Genomic DNA, 20527 nt, shown 5'->3' on the forward strand with positions numbered 1-20527 from the left:
TGGTGTTACTTCCGTGAGGCACTCCATACCTGTGCACACATTTTTTCAAGTTTGTTCACCTTTTCTCACATTATTTTGTAAGGATTTGTGTTGCACGGCACGTCAGGGTGTGTACATGTGGGGAACATAATTAGTAAGGGAACAGGGACTCATGGTGGGATACAAGGATATAAACAATTGCCCGTGTAGCACACAAGCTGTGGTGGCTACAGAAATACATGAAGTCCAAGTGAATCTGTTCTAGCAGTAGGGTCATGTCACTTTGTGTTTTGTACCAGTGCGTGGGGGATTGACCTGATCCGTATAGAACCCCTTAAGCTCCATGTTGAATAGAGAGAACAGCATTTGGAAACAAAAACAGAGACTCAGGTGAGAATACTATTAGGCGGTATAGCGAAAAGTGAGGTAAAAACTACTAAAGAATGAAGGATGCACTTTAGGAATAACATTTCACAAAAGTTGTGGGACCGTTTATCAGATACCATGAAATATTAATGGCAATGACACCCTTTTTAACTTTATCACCATAAAAACTCCTGTTGAACACTTAAATGTTGCAACCAATGGCCGTGTCTGAGTGGTGATAAATATGCACTAATGCTGATGGTGCTTCCAAGTTACATGACTGCCCTGTCTTCCAGCATGTGGCAGGAACAAGTGCACTAGTTACCCTGGGACATTCAAGTCAGCTGTGGCATATCCCTGTAAGAAAAGTTTAATGAAGACATAAAATACAATATTTTCAAACTATGATTAATGAGACTATTGCAGAAAAACCTTGCATCAGGATGGAGCAGAACAGAGAATGTTCAAGGTCAGAAGCAGTGCTTAATTTGTTACAAAGTAAGTGCCAGGGCCCTTCTCAGGAGTTCATGACCACCTGTATCAACCATAGCACCTTCCAGCTCTGCCAATGGCAGTACCAACACAAGAACTAACCATCACACTCCTAATAGTATGACTGTTCAGACTATTTCAAGCCTCCAAAGTTACAATAATGGCTTGAGCTGCATATATCATTCTTTTTTAATGTATGTTGACTTATTAGACTCTTTTGTTTTGCTCATCCCAAAATTATATAGACAGCATCACCATGTGGTGGATTATCACTATAGCCGGTGCTGACAACTTAGTGCCGCTGAAGAACACAGGAAACCACTGTCTCAAATTAAGCACTGGTCAGTGGCTGATGCTGAGCTGTGCCCATGTTTTTTTCCAGAACTGGAAAAGGTTATGTCCTGAAGAAGGAAAAGTAAATGTCCCGAAATTAGTCAAGATTTCAAGGCATTTGGTTCACAATTAATGGACCATCTTTGGGTTAAAATTCATCAACACAATGTTTGAGCTTACCTGCTCGATTTTTACCTAAACAATCTATCGGATGTTCTGTGGTGCGACGTTGTATATACAATACCGTAGCATGATCACATTGCTAAAACCTTGGTTTAAGAAGGGCCTTACGCTGGGCTTGCTCAGTCTGATGGATGGCTAGATAACTCCAGATCCATGCACACACATACCCACAGAGGTACACACTAATCCAGATGCACACATTAATGTGCAGACCCACACAGAAATGGTTGTACAAACTCACATATGGATATCTTCAATACATGCATACACAATCCCACAGAGGCTCAAACTCACACAGATGCATGCATTAACCCCTCCCACGCTCATGACGAGCTCAGCTCGTCATGAGCCACGGTTCTCGTGTGCTCATGACGAGCTGAGCTTGCACGCTGGGCTGATTCCCCTGCTGTGCTGGGCGTTCTAAAGAGCAGGTGTGGTCATGACGAGCTGAGCTCGTCATGAGCACCGGGGGGCTGTGCGCGCCCCCTCTCCCCCCAGCACAGAGGGGGAATCGGACCCGCAGCGAAGGGGTTAATGAACACACTCGCAAACAAATGTTTGTACAAACTCACCAGATGGATATCTTCAGTCCATGCATGCACAGACTCACAGAGGCACACACTCACAGGCACACCCATGCATTCACATAATCACATGCAGTTGCATATATAATCTCACTGATGTATAACTTGTATTTCCAAAACTCTATATGGCAGTGTGGTTTGGGGGTTCATGGTGGCAAGCAAACTCCAAACTACAGAATATAAATGTTTAACATGTATTTTGCGAGTCCCACAAGCACCCCTCGTATTCCATTCGCAAAGTACTAGGGTCCAAGAACATCACCTACCTGGTTGCGGTTAAACCCCTGTTATGCTGGGTGAAGATTTGGTCAAATGAGAAGGCAGGATTTAACTGACTTGTAATTCAGGACTGCCTCTCCCTTGACAAAGCACTCAAAATACCCTGGTTAAAGTATATAAAGGTCCCTTCACTGCTCTAGGAAGACCAGATATGATATCATAAAACCTCAGCATAAGAACACCATCAAAGAGTTGTTTTTAAACATTCGGCAGCTCACAGCAAGGCACATGAACTCAGAAAACCCTTGATAAGAGCTTATATCTTGGTAAAGTCGGTGCAAGGTAAGGAGCCCTACTTATCTGTTTTATCAAGTATGCATGACAGATTTTTAATCACCAGTTTTAGACTGAATCAAACTCACCATCTACTGGCTTCTCCTCCAGGCTTTGTTTCACACACAGTTGATAGAGGAGCCTGTAGCTGCGACTCTAGGTCTCCACAGGATACCCTCCATTTTATCTTTTTTTGTAAATAATTCTCGTACCCTAGAAGAGCGTATCCTAAAGGGCTTTTAAAAGGTCTGGGGTTTAGACAGGTTTGTGTTGTCTTTACAGTTTTTACCTAATGCTCACTCACTTTTTTGTGTTAGTAGCTTTTTAAGGTCTGCCTTAAGGCTGAGACGCTCTAGGTGAGACTAATGGTTATTACTCCTTTACGTATTTGCGCAATGCTTTGCTGCTATAAAATGTAACAAATCCCTGCTGGTTATTGTGGAGTATTTACGTGTTTTTTGCTAATCAATTTGTGCTCATAGCCAGAGCATTCGTTTAATGTTTTTGAGCTGTCTGTTGGATACTTTGTAAACCTGTATATATGGTTGTACGCAGTTACTACATGGATCTGATGTGCTGAGTTTCTTTCTTTTTAAAAATATTTCTTTTAAGGCTGTATTTACTGCCAGATAAAGATTATTATTATTATTAGTATAACTCCAGATCTATACACACAGGAGCTCATGGAGGAATACACCCATACAGGTGCACACATGCATTTGCACACTCATGAATACCACCAGACCTTGTGATATGAATACCCATAGACAGACATCCACATAAGCAAGTACAAACACACATCCAGTAAATCAAGACCACAGCATACCCAACTCTCAAACACACATGCACACAGTTTTGAGCACCTGCATTTGCATACTCTGTTGCTCAAAGAAATCCTTTTATGTATACACAGGCAAACACTCTTCTATGCCCACAAAAACACACAAACATAGAGATGCACAGACATGCATGCACTCTCACAGATAACTCCAAAACGATTCATACAAAACCACATTTGTTGTAAGGTAAATTCCAAAGATGACCAGAAATAGCCAGGAGGTATGTTTCAAGTAGAAGGTTTATTGGATGGTTCAGTAGAAGTATGTTACAGGTTTCATAGAGGTCCCACCAGGAGCAGCATGGTTGCTGCTCAGCTCACTCTCTTCAACTGTCATTCTCTCCACTCAAGCAGGCACACTAACATTCCACTCTCTCGGTCATCAGGCATTCTAACATTCCACACAGTCATCACATTCATTCTGGCTGAGCAGCTAAGGAGGAGATGCACTTGTAGGAATCAAGGTATAACACATCCCCTTCCCTTGAACAACAATACACCACAATATTTTGCAACATTGCAACGAGAACGTAAAAATGATGATACTTGCAACATTGTGCATAATAAATATCAGAGGAAGAATGAAAGTACAGTGACAGGGAAGAAAGAAATGAATGTGTAGTGGAAAGTGACTAGAATGAAGGGAGGGTGAAACAGTGCAAACAGCTACAAGATAGCACATCCCCGTCCTTCGAAAAAAAACAATTAATAGCAATAATTGAAACGCTGCATGTAAAACATTCTAGTATAGCATCATTTGAGTGAAGGAAGAGGAGAAACAGAATAGAAATAAAAAATTTAGTGTGAGTAAAAGGTGCAAGGCAGTAGCGTAACTCAAGGTTTGAAAAAAAAAAACCACCAGAAGGTATAACACCCAACCATGTTTTTTCACACCGCACAATAGAGGAAATAGTGCAGGGCTGGGAGCGTGAAGGACAATGGGGAGATGAAAACACTCAGGCACTTGCTCTCTTCTGCACGCCTCAGTAACTGTATAGGGTAGACAACCCATTCCACAAAGGCACAAAAGTATAGGGTAAATAACCCATCGCACAAAGGCACCAAAGTATAGGGTAAATAACCCATCTCACAAAGGCACGAACGTATAGGGTAAATAACCCATCGCACAGAGGCACAAAAGCATAGGGTAAATAATCCATTGCACAAACACACAAAAGAATAGGCTAAATAACCCATCGCAAAAATCCACAAAAGCGTAGGGTAAATAACCCATCACACAAAGGCACAAAAGTATAGGGTAAATAACCCATTGCACAAAGGCACAAAAGTATAGGGTAAATAACCCATCGCACAAAGGCACAAAAGTATAGGGTAAATAACCCATTGCACATTACAAACCGATGTGTAAACACAACAAAAGTAAGAAGAGAAAAACAACTCGCACTGTTGGATGAACATATGTAAAGGGTGATGCAAGTGTAACACTAATGCTAGGCACAAAAAAAACTGTGTAGGGTAGAGACAGTGAAAAGGGTGTGCGCACCACCAACACTGAAGAATAGACTAAGTGTATGGAGACTAGTTCCTACACACAGCTACCCTAAAGGAAAAAATCAAACTTAGTGCCCTGAAAATGTCTAGATCGGCCAAATCTAACACAAATAAAGATTACACTAAATGCAAATCACAAGCAAAATACTCAATTACAGTCTGAGTAAAGTAAAGGATAGTGTAAAACACAGTGTATAGAACACAAGACTGTAGTGCACTTCCTCATACTAACAATTGCCAAACACCTCACCGTATTATTTAAATTTGTGTATAAACCATTTGAAGCATATTAAATGGTAATTCTTAAGCAGTTACAGATTACAATTTATGTGATAAAATAATTTAAATAAAAAAAGGACACACGCCGGTGAGCGAACTCTCTCACCCGAAGAGTGTTGAACACGTCCCACGCCGATCAGTAAATCCTTTAAATACTTAAAATGAAGAGAGAAAAACGTGCACACTCTGGCAATTGACTATAAAGATGTCAATGTTTCTGCTGTGCAAATTCAGCCAGTCGGTAGATCCTTGGTGAGCTGGAAAACTCAGCATACATGCAGATTGCAACAACAACAGGCACATACCAGAGTGTAGGGTTGATCGAGGACACCATAAGGACTCCCGGTCGGTGAAAACAAAACTTCTCCGGGAGTGGATCACGATAAAGGAAAATGCCACTTCAGGAAACACTCATATGAAGGAGAAAGACGTTGAGTACCTGCAACATTTTGCTGCTTTGTACTTTGCGCTGACAATATGATGCTTGGTTGGCAAAGCGCGAAGAACGTGGTTGGTAAGCTTGTGAAGCAGCAGGAAACTAAGAAGATTCGGAACGTCTAATCTAAGATGGCGGCACGCAGCATGACGCAAAGCTGGGTGGCTCTCAGCACATACGTACACGCAGTCGTCTTGACAAGTGAGGAGACGATGATGTAAGGGAGAGCAGTGTCATAATGAGTCCAGGAGATACTGTACATGGACAGCAAATGGTAAGATTGAACGCACAAGATTGCACATTTAAAAATGGCGCGCGTACTACACGGACCAAAAACACCATACTCATGACACTAGGGCTCCTCCATGCTCATACACTACAAGCGTCACGTCATCAAAATAAACGTACGTTTCATACACGACTTCAGTCCACCAACTGCCAGCAATGCTGTGGTAAACACATAGAAGTGCTCGCAGTAAAGAAAAATGTATCCTTTTTTATAGTGCAGGTTAAAGTGGCACTGTCAGTTAGTTACTCTTTGTTAAAGTAAACACCGCCAGCCTGGTTGTCAACAAGCGGCCTCAATAAGTGGCAAATGCTTGGATACGCTGTCAAGCACAGTCGATAAAGTTACAACCAGTAACTGGTAGTTCAGTAGTTTACCAGTCGTTGTGGTCCATATTGATGCTGGGTAACTCTGTAGCGCCAACAAGGTACACGGGCAGAAACTCCATATGTCTATAACGTTGCAGTTCTCGCGTCATTCAAAGCGCAGTTGATAAAAACATTGCCAGAATTCCTGCTCTTCACCAACGTCAGTGAATGTCACAAAATATCCATACATGTATCTATGTGAGAAAATATGCCTGTCTTTAACTTATATTGGTTAGTCCTGTATTCCTTCTTTTTAAAGCATAAATCCACAATCACAAGGAATGTGAAGCGCCCTGGGTAGGCTGTCCAGATGTTAGAGGACACTGGTGGGACTCAGGAGGGCGTTCTTTTCCTTGTTTGTTTTTTTAAAGTTGATTTGCTTTAAGTAGTTTCTTGAACATATAAAGTGCTGTAAAATGGTAAGTTTCTTCACCTTCTGTAGTCTAGTGGCCAAAACATGCAGGGTTTCTTCTAGATCGTCGCCAAAATGTTGTACGGTAAATTCCAAAGATGACCAGAAATAGCCATGAGGTATGTTTCAAGTAGAAGGTTTATTGGTTGGTTCAGTAGAAGTATATTACAGGTTTCATAGAGGTCCCACCAGGAGCAGCATGGTTGCTGCTCAGCTCACTCTCTTCAACTGTTATGTTATGTTATGTTAAATTAAATTTATTAAGCGCACGTACGCCCGTAGGCTTCATGGCGCTGTGGAAGACTGGCAAAACATAACATGTGACAGAAAGAAAAGTTAACTAAGGATAAGCTTGCTTAAAGAGCCAGGTTTTAAAAGCCTGTCTAAAGGCTAACAGATCTTCATGGAGCCTTAGCGGCAGTGGCAAGGAGTTCCACAGGGAGGAAGCTAGGAAGTGGAAGGATCCTCCTCCCTGGCGTTGTTTCCTGATCCGGGGCACCACTAACAAGTTCTTTTGGCCGGAGCGGAGAGCACGGGAGGGAGTGTAACTGACCAGCAGGCTGCTAATGAATCCAGGGCCCTTACCTTGTAGAGCCCTGAAGATAATGCATCCCGCTTTGAATGCTGCTCTCTGCGCTACAGGCAGCCAGTGGAGACTGGCCAGTCCAGGTCTGATAGACTGCCACTTGAGAATTTTGTAAATCAACCTGGCCGCTTGGTTCTGGACCAGTTGAAGTCTCTTGAGCTGCCCCACTGGTAGACCCAAATATAAACTCATTCTCTCCACTCAAGCAGGCACACTAACATTCTACTCTCTCGGTCATCAGGCATTCTAACATTCCTCACAGTCATCACATTCATTCTGGCTGAGCAGCTAAGGAGGAGATGCACTTGTAGGAATCAAGGTATAAAAACATTCTTAGACACATAATAATGAACATGCATGCACACACACACACACTGGTACATACTCAAAGCCTGATAATGCAGCACCTGTGCACACATACTCTAACACACAACATGTAAGTATGTAAGTACTACCTTAAGGTCAGAAGAGTCATTCTTGTTTTTGTTTATTTTTAACGATTCCTTGGCCAATTTCAACCCCAATACCAACAGCATTGACTTTATATTTATTTGGTGTGGAACATGATCCAGTCTGTAGGATCACTCATCAGCCTCTGGGTGTCCACACAAAGGCATAGACACACAGAGACACAGCACTGACTGCAGCCACTCACCCTCATGGTTTCATATTGTTCCTCCTCCTTGACTTTAGACTCCAGAATATATTCCTCCTCTTTCTTCAGAAGACGCAGCCACTCTTGAAGTTTTACCTACAGGGATGAGAGCGCAAGAAATAAGTGTAGATCTGTAGAGTGTGGTCTTACTTACAAAAAAGAGTCACTGCAGTATCTGCCCCATGTGCGCAGAATGAACGTACCAGTCATACATTAATAGTGGTAGTACAACCCCAACATATCCAGATTGTAAGTACCAGTTGAACATATAAGGATTGTGAGCATCAGTCCCAAGTATCACAGACAAAAATACAGACAACCGTGTCACTTCGTTAGACCTGTTCTTGACTAGAAGTATTGTTGAATAATTCTTCAAACTCAAGATTTTTATACTCCTTTATTAGCAGCAGGATATCCACCTTGTCATCACGAAGTCCAGCATAAAACAGTCAGCTTAGACCAAACTCCTAACAATGGAACATAGAACTCACTTAAAGGAAAACATGTCGCATGCAATGGGATGCGACCATTACATACATTTCTTAAAGAGGTATAATGATAAAAAAGATATAACAAGTATGTCGCACCTGAATCCCTGCTCAAGGTAAACACGATTCATCACTGGCACTTACTGCTACTTGATAAACATATTGTGCAGCACTTTAGGCCTAAAGTCATGGAAACGTTTAGACTTGGCATTACTTTAAAGAATAAGCTTCGCTCTAGTGACACTATCAAATAATTCAGAACAAGACAGAAACCAAGGGAAAATATCTGATTTAACAAGCTTTTATAAGTGCAATAACCATGTATGCTGCCATATACCAATACCAAACAGAACATTTTTTGGAACTCAAAGCATAAAAAAGATACTTTATCTGTAAATTTGCTTCACTGATTCTCATTAGTAAACACTGTGCAGTGATACAACCTATGTTCAACCTTCAACCTGGTTCACACCCACCTTCTTGCACATCCTCGACGTCCTCATCCCTGAAATGAGACCATTCCAACATAGATCACACACTCAAACCAGGACGGGGAGGCTTGGTGTCACACACAGGACATTCTGACCCTCACTCTTAGTAACAATACCATACCCAGTCTTTCAAGCTCTCCTCCTGCCACTTACCTCTATCAGTCTCCAACATAGCCTCCTTTCAACTGATCTACAGACCTCCCGGACCAAACAAGCACTTACTAGAAGAAATCTCAGACATCATCACCTCTGCCTGCATCCAACACAGTGACCTTACATTCCTCAGAGTCTTACACCTCCCCTGTAACTCAATTCAATTCAATTTAATAAAGTTTTGGAACTCCAGTGAGGTCCACTTAAAAGGATACATACCAATTAATACATAAAGTGCAATAAAACATGTGACAACGCATGAATAACAAACAACTCCGAGTAAACCTTTTCAACATATAGCAATTCCAAGGACCACCTTGTGACCCCATTGATCATCGCATATACTACCCTCAGTATTAAGGACAACCAACTATAGTGGAAATGCAACCTTCCACTGCATCAAAGATATTCTTCGGTAAAAAAGTGAAAAAACAAAAGCAAACGTTCCATATGAACAGAGGAGAAAGTCAAACACCAAACTAAAGCACTCTAACAGCAGATCCTTGATTATAGCGCTATAAAACCACCATCAGTGAGGTAAACAGAACATACTTTGTGTCCTCCTGAAGACATCACGAGTGAATTCACTGGTGAGTCTCTGAACACTCACAGACCTACCTTGTGCTCCTCTGCAGTTTCTTCCTCTGTGGCACTTGCAGAGTGTCTTAACTTGTGAATTGTGAACACCCACATACACTCCTTGCACAGACTTCTCTTTGGGGCCCACGGGTGCATTAAGATCCATAAACATCCCCAAACATACCCTGTTCTCCTCTGCAGCCTCCTCAATGGCATACACAGGTAGGGTGACCAGATGACTCCATGCCACCGGGACACAACTTTTCCATTTCTGTACTTTTGATTTAAACATATCAGTGCATTGTGGTAATTGTGGTCTTGGTTGATTGTAAATGACATTATTCAATCAATCAATCACAGCATTTATATAGCGCGCTACTCACCCGGAGGGTCTCAAGGCGCTTGGGGAGGGGGGGTCCGCTACTGCTCGAACAGCCAGATCTTGAGCTGCTTCCTGAAGGCGAGGTGGTCTTGGGTCAGGCGGAGGTTGGTCGGGAGGGAGTTCCACGTCTTGGCGGCGAGGTAGGAGAAGGATCTTCCTCCTGTGGTGGCTCTTCGGATGCGGGGGACGGCGGCGAGGGCGTGGTTGGTTGATCGAAGCTGGCGTGTGGGAGTATAGAAGTTGAGGCGGCTGTTGAGGTATCTTGGGCCTTGGTTGTGTAGGGCTTTGTGTGCGTGGGTGAGGAGTCGGAACGTGATTCTCTTGTTGACGGGGAGCCAATGCAGGTCTCTCAGGTGTCCGGAGATGTGGCCGTGTCGGGGGATGTCCAGGATGAGTCTTGCTGAGGCGTTCTGGTTTCGCTGGAGTCTCTTCTGGAGTCTGGCAGTGGTTCCGGCGTAGAGGGAGTTGCCGTAGTCCAGTCGGCTGGTGACGAGGGCCTGGGTGACCGTCTTCCTGGTCTCGGTGGGGATCCACCGGAAGATCTTACGTAGCATGCGCAGGATGTTGAAGCATGTCGAGGAGACGGCGTTGACTTGTCTGGTCATAGAGAGGGAGGAGTCCAGGATGAAGCCCAGGTTGTGGGCGTGGTCTGTTGGTTTGGGTGCGCTGCCCAGGGCGGGGGGCCACCAGGAGTCGTCCCAGGCGGAGGGCGAAGATCCAAGGATTAGGACTTCCGTCTTGTCTGAGTTCAGTTTCAGGCGGCTGTTCTTCATCCACTCGGCTACGTCTTTCATCCCCTCCTGTAGGCTGGCTCTGGCGGTGGTGGGGTTGTTGGTGAGGGAGAGGATCAGCTGGGTGTCGTCGGCGTAAGAGATGATGTTGAGGTTGTGTTGGCGTGCGATGGCCGCAAGGGGGCTCATGTAGACATTGAAGAGAGTGGGGCTGAGCGAGGAGCCTTGAGGAACGCCGCAGATGACTTCGGTGGCTTCTGATCTGAAGGGGGGGAGGCGGACTCTCTGAGTCCTTCCGGCGAGGAAGGAGATGATCCACTCTAGTGCCTTCTCTTGGATTCCGACGTTGCTGAGGCGCTGCTCTAGGGTGTGGTGGCAGACAGTGTCGAAAGCCGCGGAGAGGTCCAGGAGGATGAGGGCCGCTGTTTCCCCGTTGTCGAGCAGGGCTCGGATGTCATCAGTGGCAGCGATGAGGGCGGTCTTGGTGCTGTGATTGGCCCGGAAGCCGGACTGCGAGTGGTTGAGGGATCCATTCGTCTCGAGGAAGGCGGCCAGCTGCTTGTTGACGGTCTTCTCGATGACTTTGGCCGGAAACGGGAGGAGCGAGATGGGGCGGTAGTTTTTGAGTTCGGTGGGGTCCGCTGATGGTTTCTTCAGTAGAGCGCTGAGTTCGGCATGCTTCCAGCTCTCCGGGAAGGTCGCTGTGTCGAAGGAGGTGTTGATGATGTCCCGCAGGTGGGGTGCGATGACGGAGTCGGCCTTGTTGAAGACGTGGTGTGGGCAGGGGTCGGTTGGGGATCCGGAGTGGATGGAGTTCATCGTGCGTAGGGTTTCCTCTGTGTTGATCGGGGTCCAGGCACGGAGGGTGGCGGTCGGGGGTGCAGGTGCTGTCGTGGGATGCGTCGGCTCTGTGCTGAAGCTGTTGTGTATGTCCGCGATCTTGTTGTGGAAGTAGGAGGCGAGGGAGTTGCAGAGGTCTTGTGATGGGGTGATGTTGTTGGTTCCGGCGCTGGGGTTGGAGAGCTCTTTGACGATGTTGAAGAGTTCCTTGCTGTTGTGGGCGTTGTTGTCCAGTCGTTCCTTGAATGCGGTTTTCTTGGTGGTGTGGATCAGTTGGTGGTGTTTTCGAGTGGCGAGCTTGAGGGTGGTCATGTTGTCTGGTGTTGGGTCTCTGCGCCAGGCTCTCTCGAGGGCTCGGCAGTTCCTCTTGGAGCTCTTGAGTTCGTCGGTGAACCATGGTGCTTTCTAACTGCCGGGTCTGCTGGGCGGGGTCCTCAGTGGGGCGAGGTCGTCTGCGCAGTTGCTGATCCACTTCGTGAGGTTGTTGGCGGCCTGGCTGGGGTTCGCTGAGCTTGCGGGTGGGTCCTGGCTCACAGAGGCGGCGAGCTGGTCGGCTGTGATCTTGTTCCATCTTCTGCGTGCAACCTGTTGCTGGTGGTGGTGTATTGTGTTCTTTTTGTAGCTGAAGTGGACGCAGCTGTGGTCCGTCCAGTGGAGTCCGGTGGCGTGGCTGAAGGAGATGTCCTTGCTGGAGGAGAAGACAGGGTCGAGTGTGTGTCCGGTGTAGTGGGTGGGGGTGGTCACCAGCTGCTTGAGACCGAGGGTGGCGAGGTTGTCCAGCAGGGTGGTGGTGTTGCGGTCGTTGTTGTTCTCCAGGTGGAAGTTGAGGTCCCCGAGGAGGATGTAGTCAGCGGAGGGGAGAGCGTGCGGGCTGATGAAGTCGGCGATCTCTTCGCTGAATTGTGTGCGTGGTCCCGGGGGTCTGAAGATGAGGGTGCCTCTGAGGGTGGTCTTGGGGTCGGTGTGGATCTGGAAGTGCAGGTGTCCGGCTGCTGTGAGCGTTTCGTCGGAGTTGCTCGTGACGCGGATGGTGTTCCTGTGGATGATGGCGATGCCTCCTCCGGTCTGGTTGCCGCGGTCCCTCCGGATGATCTTTTAGCCGTCTGGGATGGCGATGTCGGGCGCTGAGGAGGCGTTCATCCATGTTTCCGTGAGGAAGGCGACGTCTGGTGATGTTGTGTCGAGGAGGTTCCAAAGCTCGACGGCGTGTCTGTGGACGGAGCGGGTGTTGAGCAGGATGCACTTGAGGTGGTTGCTGCTGGTTCTCGGCTTGGTGGGTGCGGGTGCGGTGCAGGTCCGGATGCAGGAGAACTTGCAGGAGTGGCAGCTGAAGGGTCCGGGGGTGCGCCTCGGAGTGGCTCGGTAGCATCCAGGGATCCTGCTGGTGTTGAGTGCGATGAGTTCGGTGGCGTCGTAGGACAGTCGGGTCGTCTTCCGTCGGTGGGGGCCAGGGGTCCTGGCACTGGGCGCGGTCCAGGCACGGACGGGCGCAGACGGGCTTACCTTTGGCGCGGCTTCGGGGCACAATCGGCGCGCCCGCTGCGCGTCAACGCTGCGCGTACGCACGGTCGCCATTTATGGCGAAGTGTGAGGGAGGGAGGAGCAGCTGGGAGGCGGGAGCAGGGAGGGCACAGAAGGAAAAGGGGGCGTGGCCACACGCAGGCGGCGGGAAGCAGGGAGCGGGGCGGGGGGCACAGGGACAGAGAGGGAAAAGACACAGAGCAACCAAATGGGAAACAGGCAAATGACACTACAATATGGGGAACAGTACAGTAGGAAGTATAATACTAAAGAAAACACACAAAGTCAATCACGATCACGATACAACGGCGGGGGGCGGGGTCGTCGGGGCGGGCTCAGCGAGGCTGAGGTCAGCAGCGGGGGAGGACCGCACACGCTACAGCTGGTGGCCGTGCGGCGCGGCGGTGTCCTGAGGGCAGGTCACACTCACCTGCACCGCACGGTCGCCATTTATGGCCAAGTGTGAGGGAGGGAGGAGCAGCTGGGAGGCGGGAGCGGAGAGGGCACAGAAGGAAAAGGGGGCGTGGCCACACGCAGGCGGCGGGAAGCGGGGCGGGGGGCACAGGGACAGAGAGGGAAACGGCACAGAGCAACCAAATGGGAAACAGGCAAATTACACTACAATATGGGGAACAGTACAGTAGGAAGTAAAATACTAAAGAAAACACACAAAGTCAATCACGATCACGATACAACGGCGGGGGCGGGGTCGTAGGGCGGGCTCAGCGAGGCTGAGGTCAGCAGCGGGGGAGGACCGCACACGCTACAGCTGGTGGCCGTGCGGCGCGGGGGTGTCCTGAGGGCAGGTCACACTCACCTGCGCCGCACGGTCGCCATGTATGGCTAAGTGTGAGGGAGGGAGGAGCAGCTGGGAGGCGGGAGCAGGGAGGGGAGGGCACAGAAGGAAAAGGGGGCGTGGCCGCACGCAGGCGGCGGGAAGCGGGGGGCGGGGGGCAAAGGGACAGAGAGGGAAACGGCACAGAGCAACCAAATGGGAAACAGGCAAATTACACTACAATATGGGGAACAGTACAGTAGGAAGTAAAATACTAAAGAAAACACACAAAGTCAATCACGATACAATGACAGGGGGCGGGGTCGTCGAGGCGGGCTCAGCGAGGCTGAGGTCAGCAGCAGGGGAAGACCGTACACGCTACAGCTGGTGGCCGTGCAGCGCGGGGGTGTCCTGAGGGCAGGTCACACTCACCTGCACCGCACGGTCGCCATTTATGGCCAAGTGTGAGGGAGGGAGGAGCAGCTGGGAGGCGGGAGCGGGGAGGGCACAGAAGGAAAAGGGGGCGTGGCCGCACGCAGGCGGCGGGAAGCGGGGAGCGGGGCGGGGGGCACAGGGACAGAGAGGGAAACGGCCCAGAGCAACCAAATGGGAAACAGGCAAATTACACTACAATATGCGGAACAGTACAGTAGGAAGTAAAATACTAAAGAAAACACACAAAGTCAATCACGATCACGATACAACGGCGGGGGGCGGGGTCGTCGGGGCGGTCTCAGCGAGGCTGAGGTCAGCAGCGGGGGAGGACCGCACACGCTACAGCTGGTGGCCGTGCGGCGCGGGGGTGTCCTGAGGGCAGACCCATGATATGTAAAAGCAAAGTTGAGGAATGGAAAAGTGGTGTCCCAGTGCCACGCAGCCATCTGGTGACAAAGGGTGGCTTGTGATCTCTGAACACTCACATACATTGCTTGTGCTCTTCCACTGCTCGTGGTGGTTTCACAGACATACCTTGTGCTCTTCGCTTGTATTTCCAGCACACCCACACCATGTGCTCCTCTTCAGGTCCCTCAGTGGGGCTCACAGTGTGACTTTGTGATCTCTGAATGCCCACAGACAGACCTTGTCCTATTTTCAAACCCCTTCTATGAGGCTCGAACAAGCTGTGGTCCCTAGAATCGGACTTAAATACCGTATATTCCTTTGTGGGACTCATAGTGTGTCTTCAGTAGTGAATGAACTATGGACAGCCACTCACATACCTCCTAGACAACCATCTACATGGGACCCACAGGGGGCCTTTGATTCCTGAACACCTAGAGATTCTGCATCTTCTGAGAGACTTCAGAGTGTATTCACGTGTGAATCCTGAACACCCACACACACACCTAGTGCTCTTCTGTAGCTGACTCTATGGAGCACACCTAGTGACTTGTGACCTCTGAACAGTAGCACAAAAAGCTCGGTCTCTCAGCAGTCTGCCTCCTTCATGGGGCTCATTGAGTGAATATGATCCCTGACTTTCCACAGACATACCCTGTGCTCTTCACTTGTAGTTCCAGAACACCCACACACATACCTTGTACCCCTTTGCAGGTTCCTCAATAGGGCTCAGAGTGGATCTTGTGATCCCTGAATGCCCACAGACTCACCTTGTGCTCCTCAGCAGCCTCCTCTACAGGACTTGCTGAATGACTTTTATGCTCCTTGGACTCCCGGCAGACCAAGCATATCATCCTCTGATCCTCTGCACAGAACAGCCTCAGCTTCTCATCATGTTTCTCACACAGATTCTCCACTGGGGGCTTCACGGGGGGTAGATGAAGCTGTTTTAGCATTTCCACCACGTTCCCCAGTTGTCTGTTGGGTCGGAGGTTTTTCCCAGATGATATTTCCCTGCACTGTGGACAGGGGGAGTTTTCATCTCTTCCCTCCCAGCTCTGGGTGATGCAGGAGCGGCAGAAGTTGTGTCCACAATCAATAATCATCACCGGGTCAGTGAAATATTCCAAACAGATGGAACAAGTGGCCTCTTCCTGGAGGTTCCCGAGCTGAGCTGCTGCAGCCATGATGCAGAAATGCAGGAAGTAACAGTAAGTTTCATTTATCTCTCTTTGTGAAGTGGGTGTGTCTGTGCGTCTGCCCCTCTCTGTGTGCGGTGGGTGTGTCTGTGCTTCTGCGCCTCTCTGTGTGCAGTGGGTGTGTCTGTGTGTCTGTCCCTCTCTGTGCGCTGGGACTTCCGGGTTCATGTTACAGTCACAGAGCAGATAACGGACTCCTCTGCTGCCTGTGCTTTGACTAGAGGTTTCCCCTCCTTTCTCAGCTAAAATACCAGCAATTTGGTTTTGTTCTCCGATTCTATACGGGCCAGAAGCTGACACCTAATTATGATGTTCTGTAAACTCTTTTGTATTAATTTTAATATGTCAAGTCTGCATAGGTTGATCACAATAATCGTTTAAGAATTGTGCAGACAGCTTTAAAATAATTTTGAAGCAATTTCTTCCTGCATTTGCTATTTTGGATTTATGTTTCAAAGCTTGCAAAATACCAACTTTTGCTGCTGTTTTCGAATTTGTACCAGCCTTGCATGAAGTTTAGTCAGGCCAGTCGTGTAAAGGTTCACCTGCTGATGCCTTTACAGTACATGTTTTCTGTTAAGTGAAGATTGTATTGCTGCTGCCTATGATTACCTGTTCTGTGTGTGAGGGAAGTGTGCACTGCTGCTGTCTGTGATTACCTGTTCTGTGTGTGAGGGAAACTTTCACTGCTGCTGTCTGTGAGTACCTGTTCTGTGTGTGAGGGAAACTTTCACTGCTGCTGTCTGTGATTACCTGTTCTGTGTGTGAGGGAAACTTTCACTGCTGCTGTCTGTGAGTACCTGTTTTTTGTTTTATCTGTTTATTGATTTTCACACATATTATATACGAAGGTACATTATAAGCAAATATATAAGTGCGAGCAACGACTTTACTTTTACACAACTATAGTGAAAATTGTTTAAAACACAATGACAAAGGGAACAATACGTGTTCTCCTGTTGAGTTTCAGCAGTTATACATTCAAACAATTCCAAATAGTAATATCGAGTCGTGTGGTTCCTACAGTTGTGTTATCGCAGTCCATTGCATGACAACACGTTTCGAGGGACAAACAGATGTTTCTGGTTTTCTTAGGTAGGCAGAATCATAAAATGTATGTGTTCACCTGTTCTGTGCCTGCACTGCTGTTACTTGTGCCGTGCATACCTTTTATGAGTGTGAGGAAGGTTTTACTCAACATTTTCATATTTGTTTTACCTTTTTCTCCTGCATAGGCTATCATTTTCTCAAAATCAAACCAGGGAGCAGACTGAATATACTTTGTGGTTCAAAATCCCCCTGGGTGTTCCCAAACGTGAGCATGCATGGTTGTGTCCTGACTGTTCCCTACATAAGGGAAGTCTGTACTGTCGCTGCAGGACCCATTTGTGTGTGAAGGAAGCTTGATCCGCCCGTACCTGTATGATCCTGTACTGTGCCTGTTCCGTGCAGTGAGGGGAATGAACGTCCAACTGCAGCATATTCCAGAGGAGGGGCTTGGAGGAGGGTTCTGGGAGGGCACATCTGCCTGAGCTTCACGAAGTCAAAGAGCCGCAGAAAATGGGTGGAGGGAGAGAAGAGAGGACGGGGGAGGGGGTTCAACAGGTGGGCAGTAGCGCCCAGCCGCAGAGAGCTGTCCTTCTAGCTCTGTCCAGTTGTCTCTACATGTCTTATTTCCATCTCCCTCTCCTGGCTCACTCTTCTATTCTCTCTCTGTCTCTCCCATTGTTTTACTCTTTCTCTTCCTCCCCATCTCTCCCTCTTTCCCTACTTTGCTCTCCCTCTCTTTCCCCATCTCTCCTGCCTGCAACCTCACACATTCTCTCTTAGTCTGCGTCTGTCTGTCTGGTCTTCTCACTATCTCACATGCTCTGCACCTCTTTACTACTTTCTGTGTCTCTACACTGTCTGCTCCTATGCCTCAAGTTCTGCAGTCTTCTCCTGCACCCCAAGCTCTGTTTCCCTTAATATGTGCCTCTCAACTTTCCCCTGCCTTTTCCTTCTCTTTGAATCCCTATCTTCCCATCACTTTATATTTACATCTCTTCACCACTTTCTTCCCCTTTTATTATTCTCCCTCCCTCAGTTGTTGCCTTAACTTCTCTCTCAGATCTCTTGTGTGTATTTGTCCTCTCCTCTGCCCTCTGCCCTCTGCTCCTCGCCTCCACATTCTCAGCATCCTGAGTCCTAAGGCCTGGTACGCATCCCTGTAGTAGGCACTGTCAGAGCAGGAGGGAGGCAAAGAGAGGCTCCCTCTGGCTGGGCTGTGCTAAGGGGCCAAGGAACGAATACACCTGCACATAACTTTGTGATAGACTTTGGAACTTGCCTCATTATTTTGTTTAATTAAGCATTATTAAAGCAAATAGATGGATAATTTCCAGGTTAAAATAGAATACCGAGTATTCCATACCAATTATTACACACCTACCAGCTCTTGGCCTTTCCAGAACAGTGAAAGGTAAGCTCTTGAACAGTATAGTGTTCTTAGAGAGGCGGGAAGCAGCCCCCTAACGTGTGTGACACCCTCAGCACAGGTGTAAGAAGCCCCTGACAGGTGAGACACCCTCGGCACAGGTGGGAAGCAGCCCCCTGAGGAGCGTGACACCCTCTGCACAGTTGTAAGAAGCCCCTGACATGTGAGACACCCTTGGCACAGGTGGGAAGCAGCCCCCTGAGGAGCGCGTCACTCTCAGCACAGGTGGGAAGCAGCCCCCTGAGGAGCGTGACACCCTCGACACAGGTGGGAAGCAGCCCCCTGAGGAGCGTGACACACCCGCACAGGTGGGAAGCAGCCCCCTGAGGAGCGCGTCACTCTCAGCACAGGTGGGAAGCAGCCCCCTGAGGAGCGTGACACCCTCGGCACAGGTGGGAAGCAGCCCCCTGAGGAGCGTGACACCCTCAGCACAGGTGGGAAGCAGCCCCCTGAGGAGCGTGAAACCCACCGGCACAGGTGGGAAGCAGCCCCTTGAGGAGCGTGACACCCCCAGCACAGGTGGGAAGCAGCCCCCTGAGGAGCACGTCACTCTCAGCACAGGTGGGAAGCAGCCCCCTGAGGAGCGTGACACCCTCGGCACAGGTGGGAAGCAGCCCCCTGAGGAGCGTGACACCCTCAGCACAGGTGGGAAGCAGCCCCCTGAGGAGCGTGAAACCCACCGGCACAGGTGGGAAGCAGCCCCTTGAGGAGCGTGACACCCCCAGCACAGGTGGGAAGCAGCCCCCTGAGGAGCGCGTCACTCTCAGCACAGGTGGGAAGCAGCCCCCTGAGGAGCGTGACACCCGCGGCACAGGTGGGAAGCAGCCCCCTGAGGAGCGTGACACCCTCGACACAGGTGGGAAGCAGCCCCTTGAGGAGCGTGACACACTCAGCACAGGTGGGAAGCAGCCCCCTGAGGAGCGTGACACCCTCGGCACAGGTGGGAAGCAGCCCCCTGAGGAGCGTGACACCCTCTGCACTGGTGGGAAGCAGCCCCCTGAGGAGCGTGACACCCGCGGCACAGGTGGGAAGCAGCCCCTTGAGGAGCGTGACACCCTCAGCACAGGTGGGAAGCAGCCCCTTGAGGAGCGTGACACCCCCAGCACAGGTGGGAAGCAGCCCCCTGAGGAGCGCGTCACTCTCAGCACAGGTGGGAAGCAGCCCCCTGAGGAGCGTGACACCCTCGGCACAGGTGGGAAGCAGCCCCCTGAGGAGCGTGACACCCTCAGCACAGGTGGGAAGCAGCCCCCTGAGGAGCGTGAAACCCACCGGCACAGGTGGGAAGCAGCCCCTTGAGGAGCGTGACACCCCCAGCACAGGTGGGAAGCAGCCCCCTGAGGAGCGCGTCACTCTCAGCACAGGTGGGAAGCAGCCCCCTGAGGAGCGTGACACCCGCGGCACAGGTGGGAAGCAGCCCCCTGAGGAGCGTGACACCCTCGACACAGGTGGGAAGCAGCCCCTTGAGGAGCGTGACACACTCAGCACAGGTGGGAAGCAGCCCCCTGAGGAGCGTGACACCCTCGGCACAGGTGGGAAGCAGCCCCCTGAGGAGCGTGACACCCTCTGCACTGGTGGGAAGCAGCCCCCTGAGGAGCGTGACACCCGCGGCACAGGTGGGAAGCAGCCCCTTGAGGAGCGTGACACCCTCAGCACAGGTGGGAAGCAGCCCCTTGAGGACCGTGACACCCTCAGCACAGGTGGGAAGCAGCCCCCTGAGGACCGTGACACCCTCAGCACAGGTGGGAAGCAGCCCCCTGAGGAGCGTGACACCCTCGGCACAGGTGGGAAGCAGCCCCTTGAGGAGCGTGACACCCTCAGCACAGGTGGGAAGCAGCCCCCTGAGGAGGGTGACACCCTCAGCACAGGTGGTAAGCAGCCCACTGAGGAGCGTGACACCCTCGGCACAGGTGGGAAGCAGCCCCCTGAGGAGCGTGACACCCGCGGCACAGGTGGGAAGTAGCCCCTTGAGGAGCGTGACACCCTCGGCACAGGTGGGAAGCAGCTCCCTGAGGAGTGTGCCCCCTTGGCACAGGTGGAAAGCAGCCCCCTGAGGAGGGTGACACCCTCAGCACAGGTGGGAAGCAGCCCACTGAGGAGGGTGACACCCTCAGCACAGGTGTGAAGCAGCCCCTTGAGGAGCGTGACACCCTCGGCACAGGTGGGAAGCAGCCCCCTGAGGAGGGTGACACCC

General features: G+C 49.7%; 1 protein-coding gene across 1 annotated transcript in view; it reads right to left on the reverse strand.

The window, feature by feature from the left end:
* Positions 1-15848, reverse strand: part of LOC147668159 (E3 ubiquitin-protein ligase TRIM39-like) — a 155922-nt gene extending 140074 nt beyond the window's left edge. Inside the window, exons 1-2 of the mRNA XM_086948738.1 lie at positions 15432-15848; positions 7862-7957 (exon numbers count right to left, since the gene is read on the reverse strand). Coding sequence (XP_086804864.1) covers positions 7862-7957; positions 15432-15848 — 513 coding nt within the window. The remainder of the gene's footprint in view (positions 1-7861; positions 7958-15431) is intronic.
* Positions 15849-20527: the final 4679 nt, after the last annotated feature.

Source organism: Lissotriton vulgaris, unplaced genomic scaffold, assembly GCF_964263255.1.
Source record: "Lissotriton vulgaris unplaced genomic scaffold, aLisVul1.2 SCAFFOLD_695, whole genome shotgun sequence".
Taxonomy (NCBI): Eukaryota; Metazoa; Chordata; class Amphibia; order Caudata; family Salamandridae; genus Lissotriton; species Lissotriton vulgaris.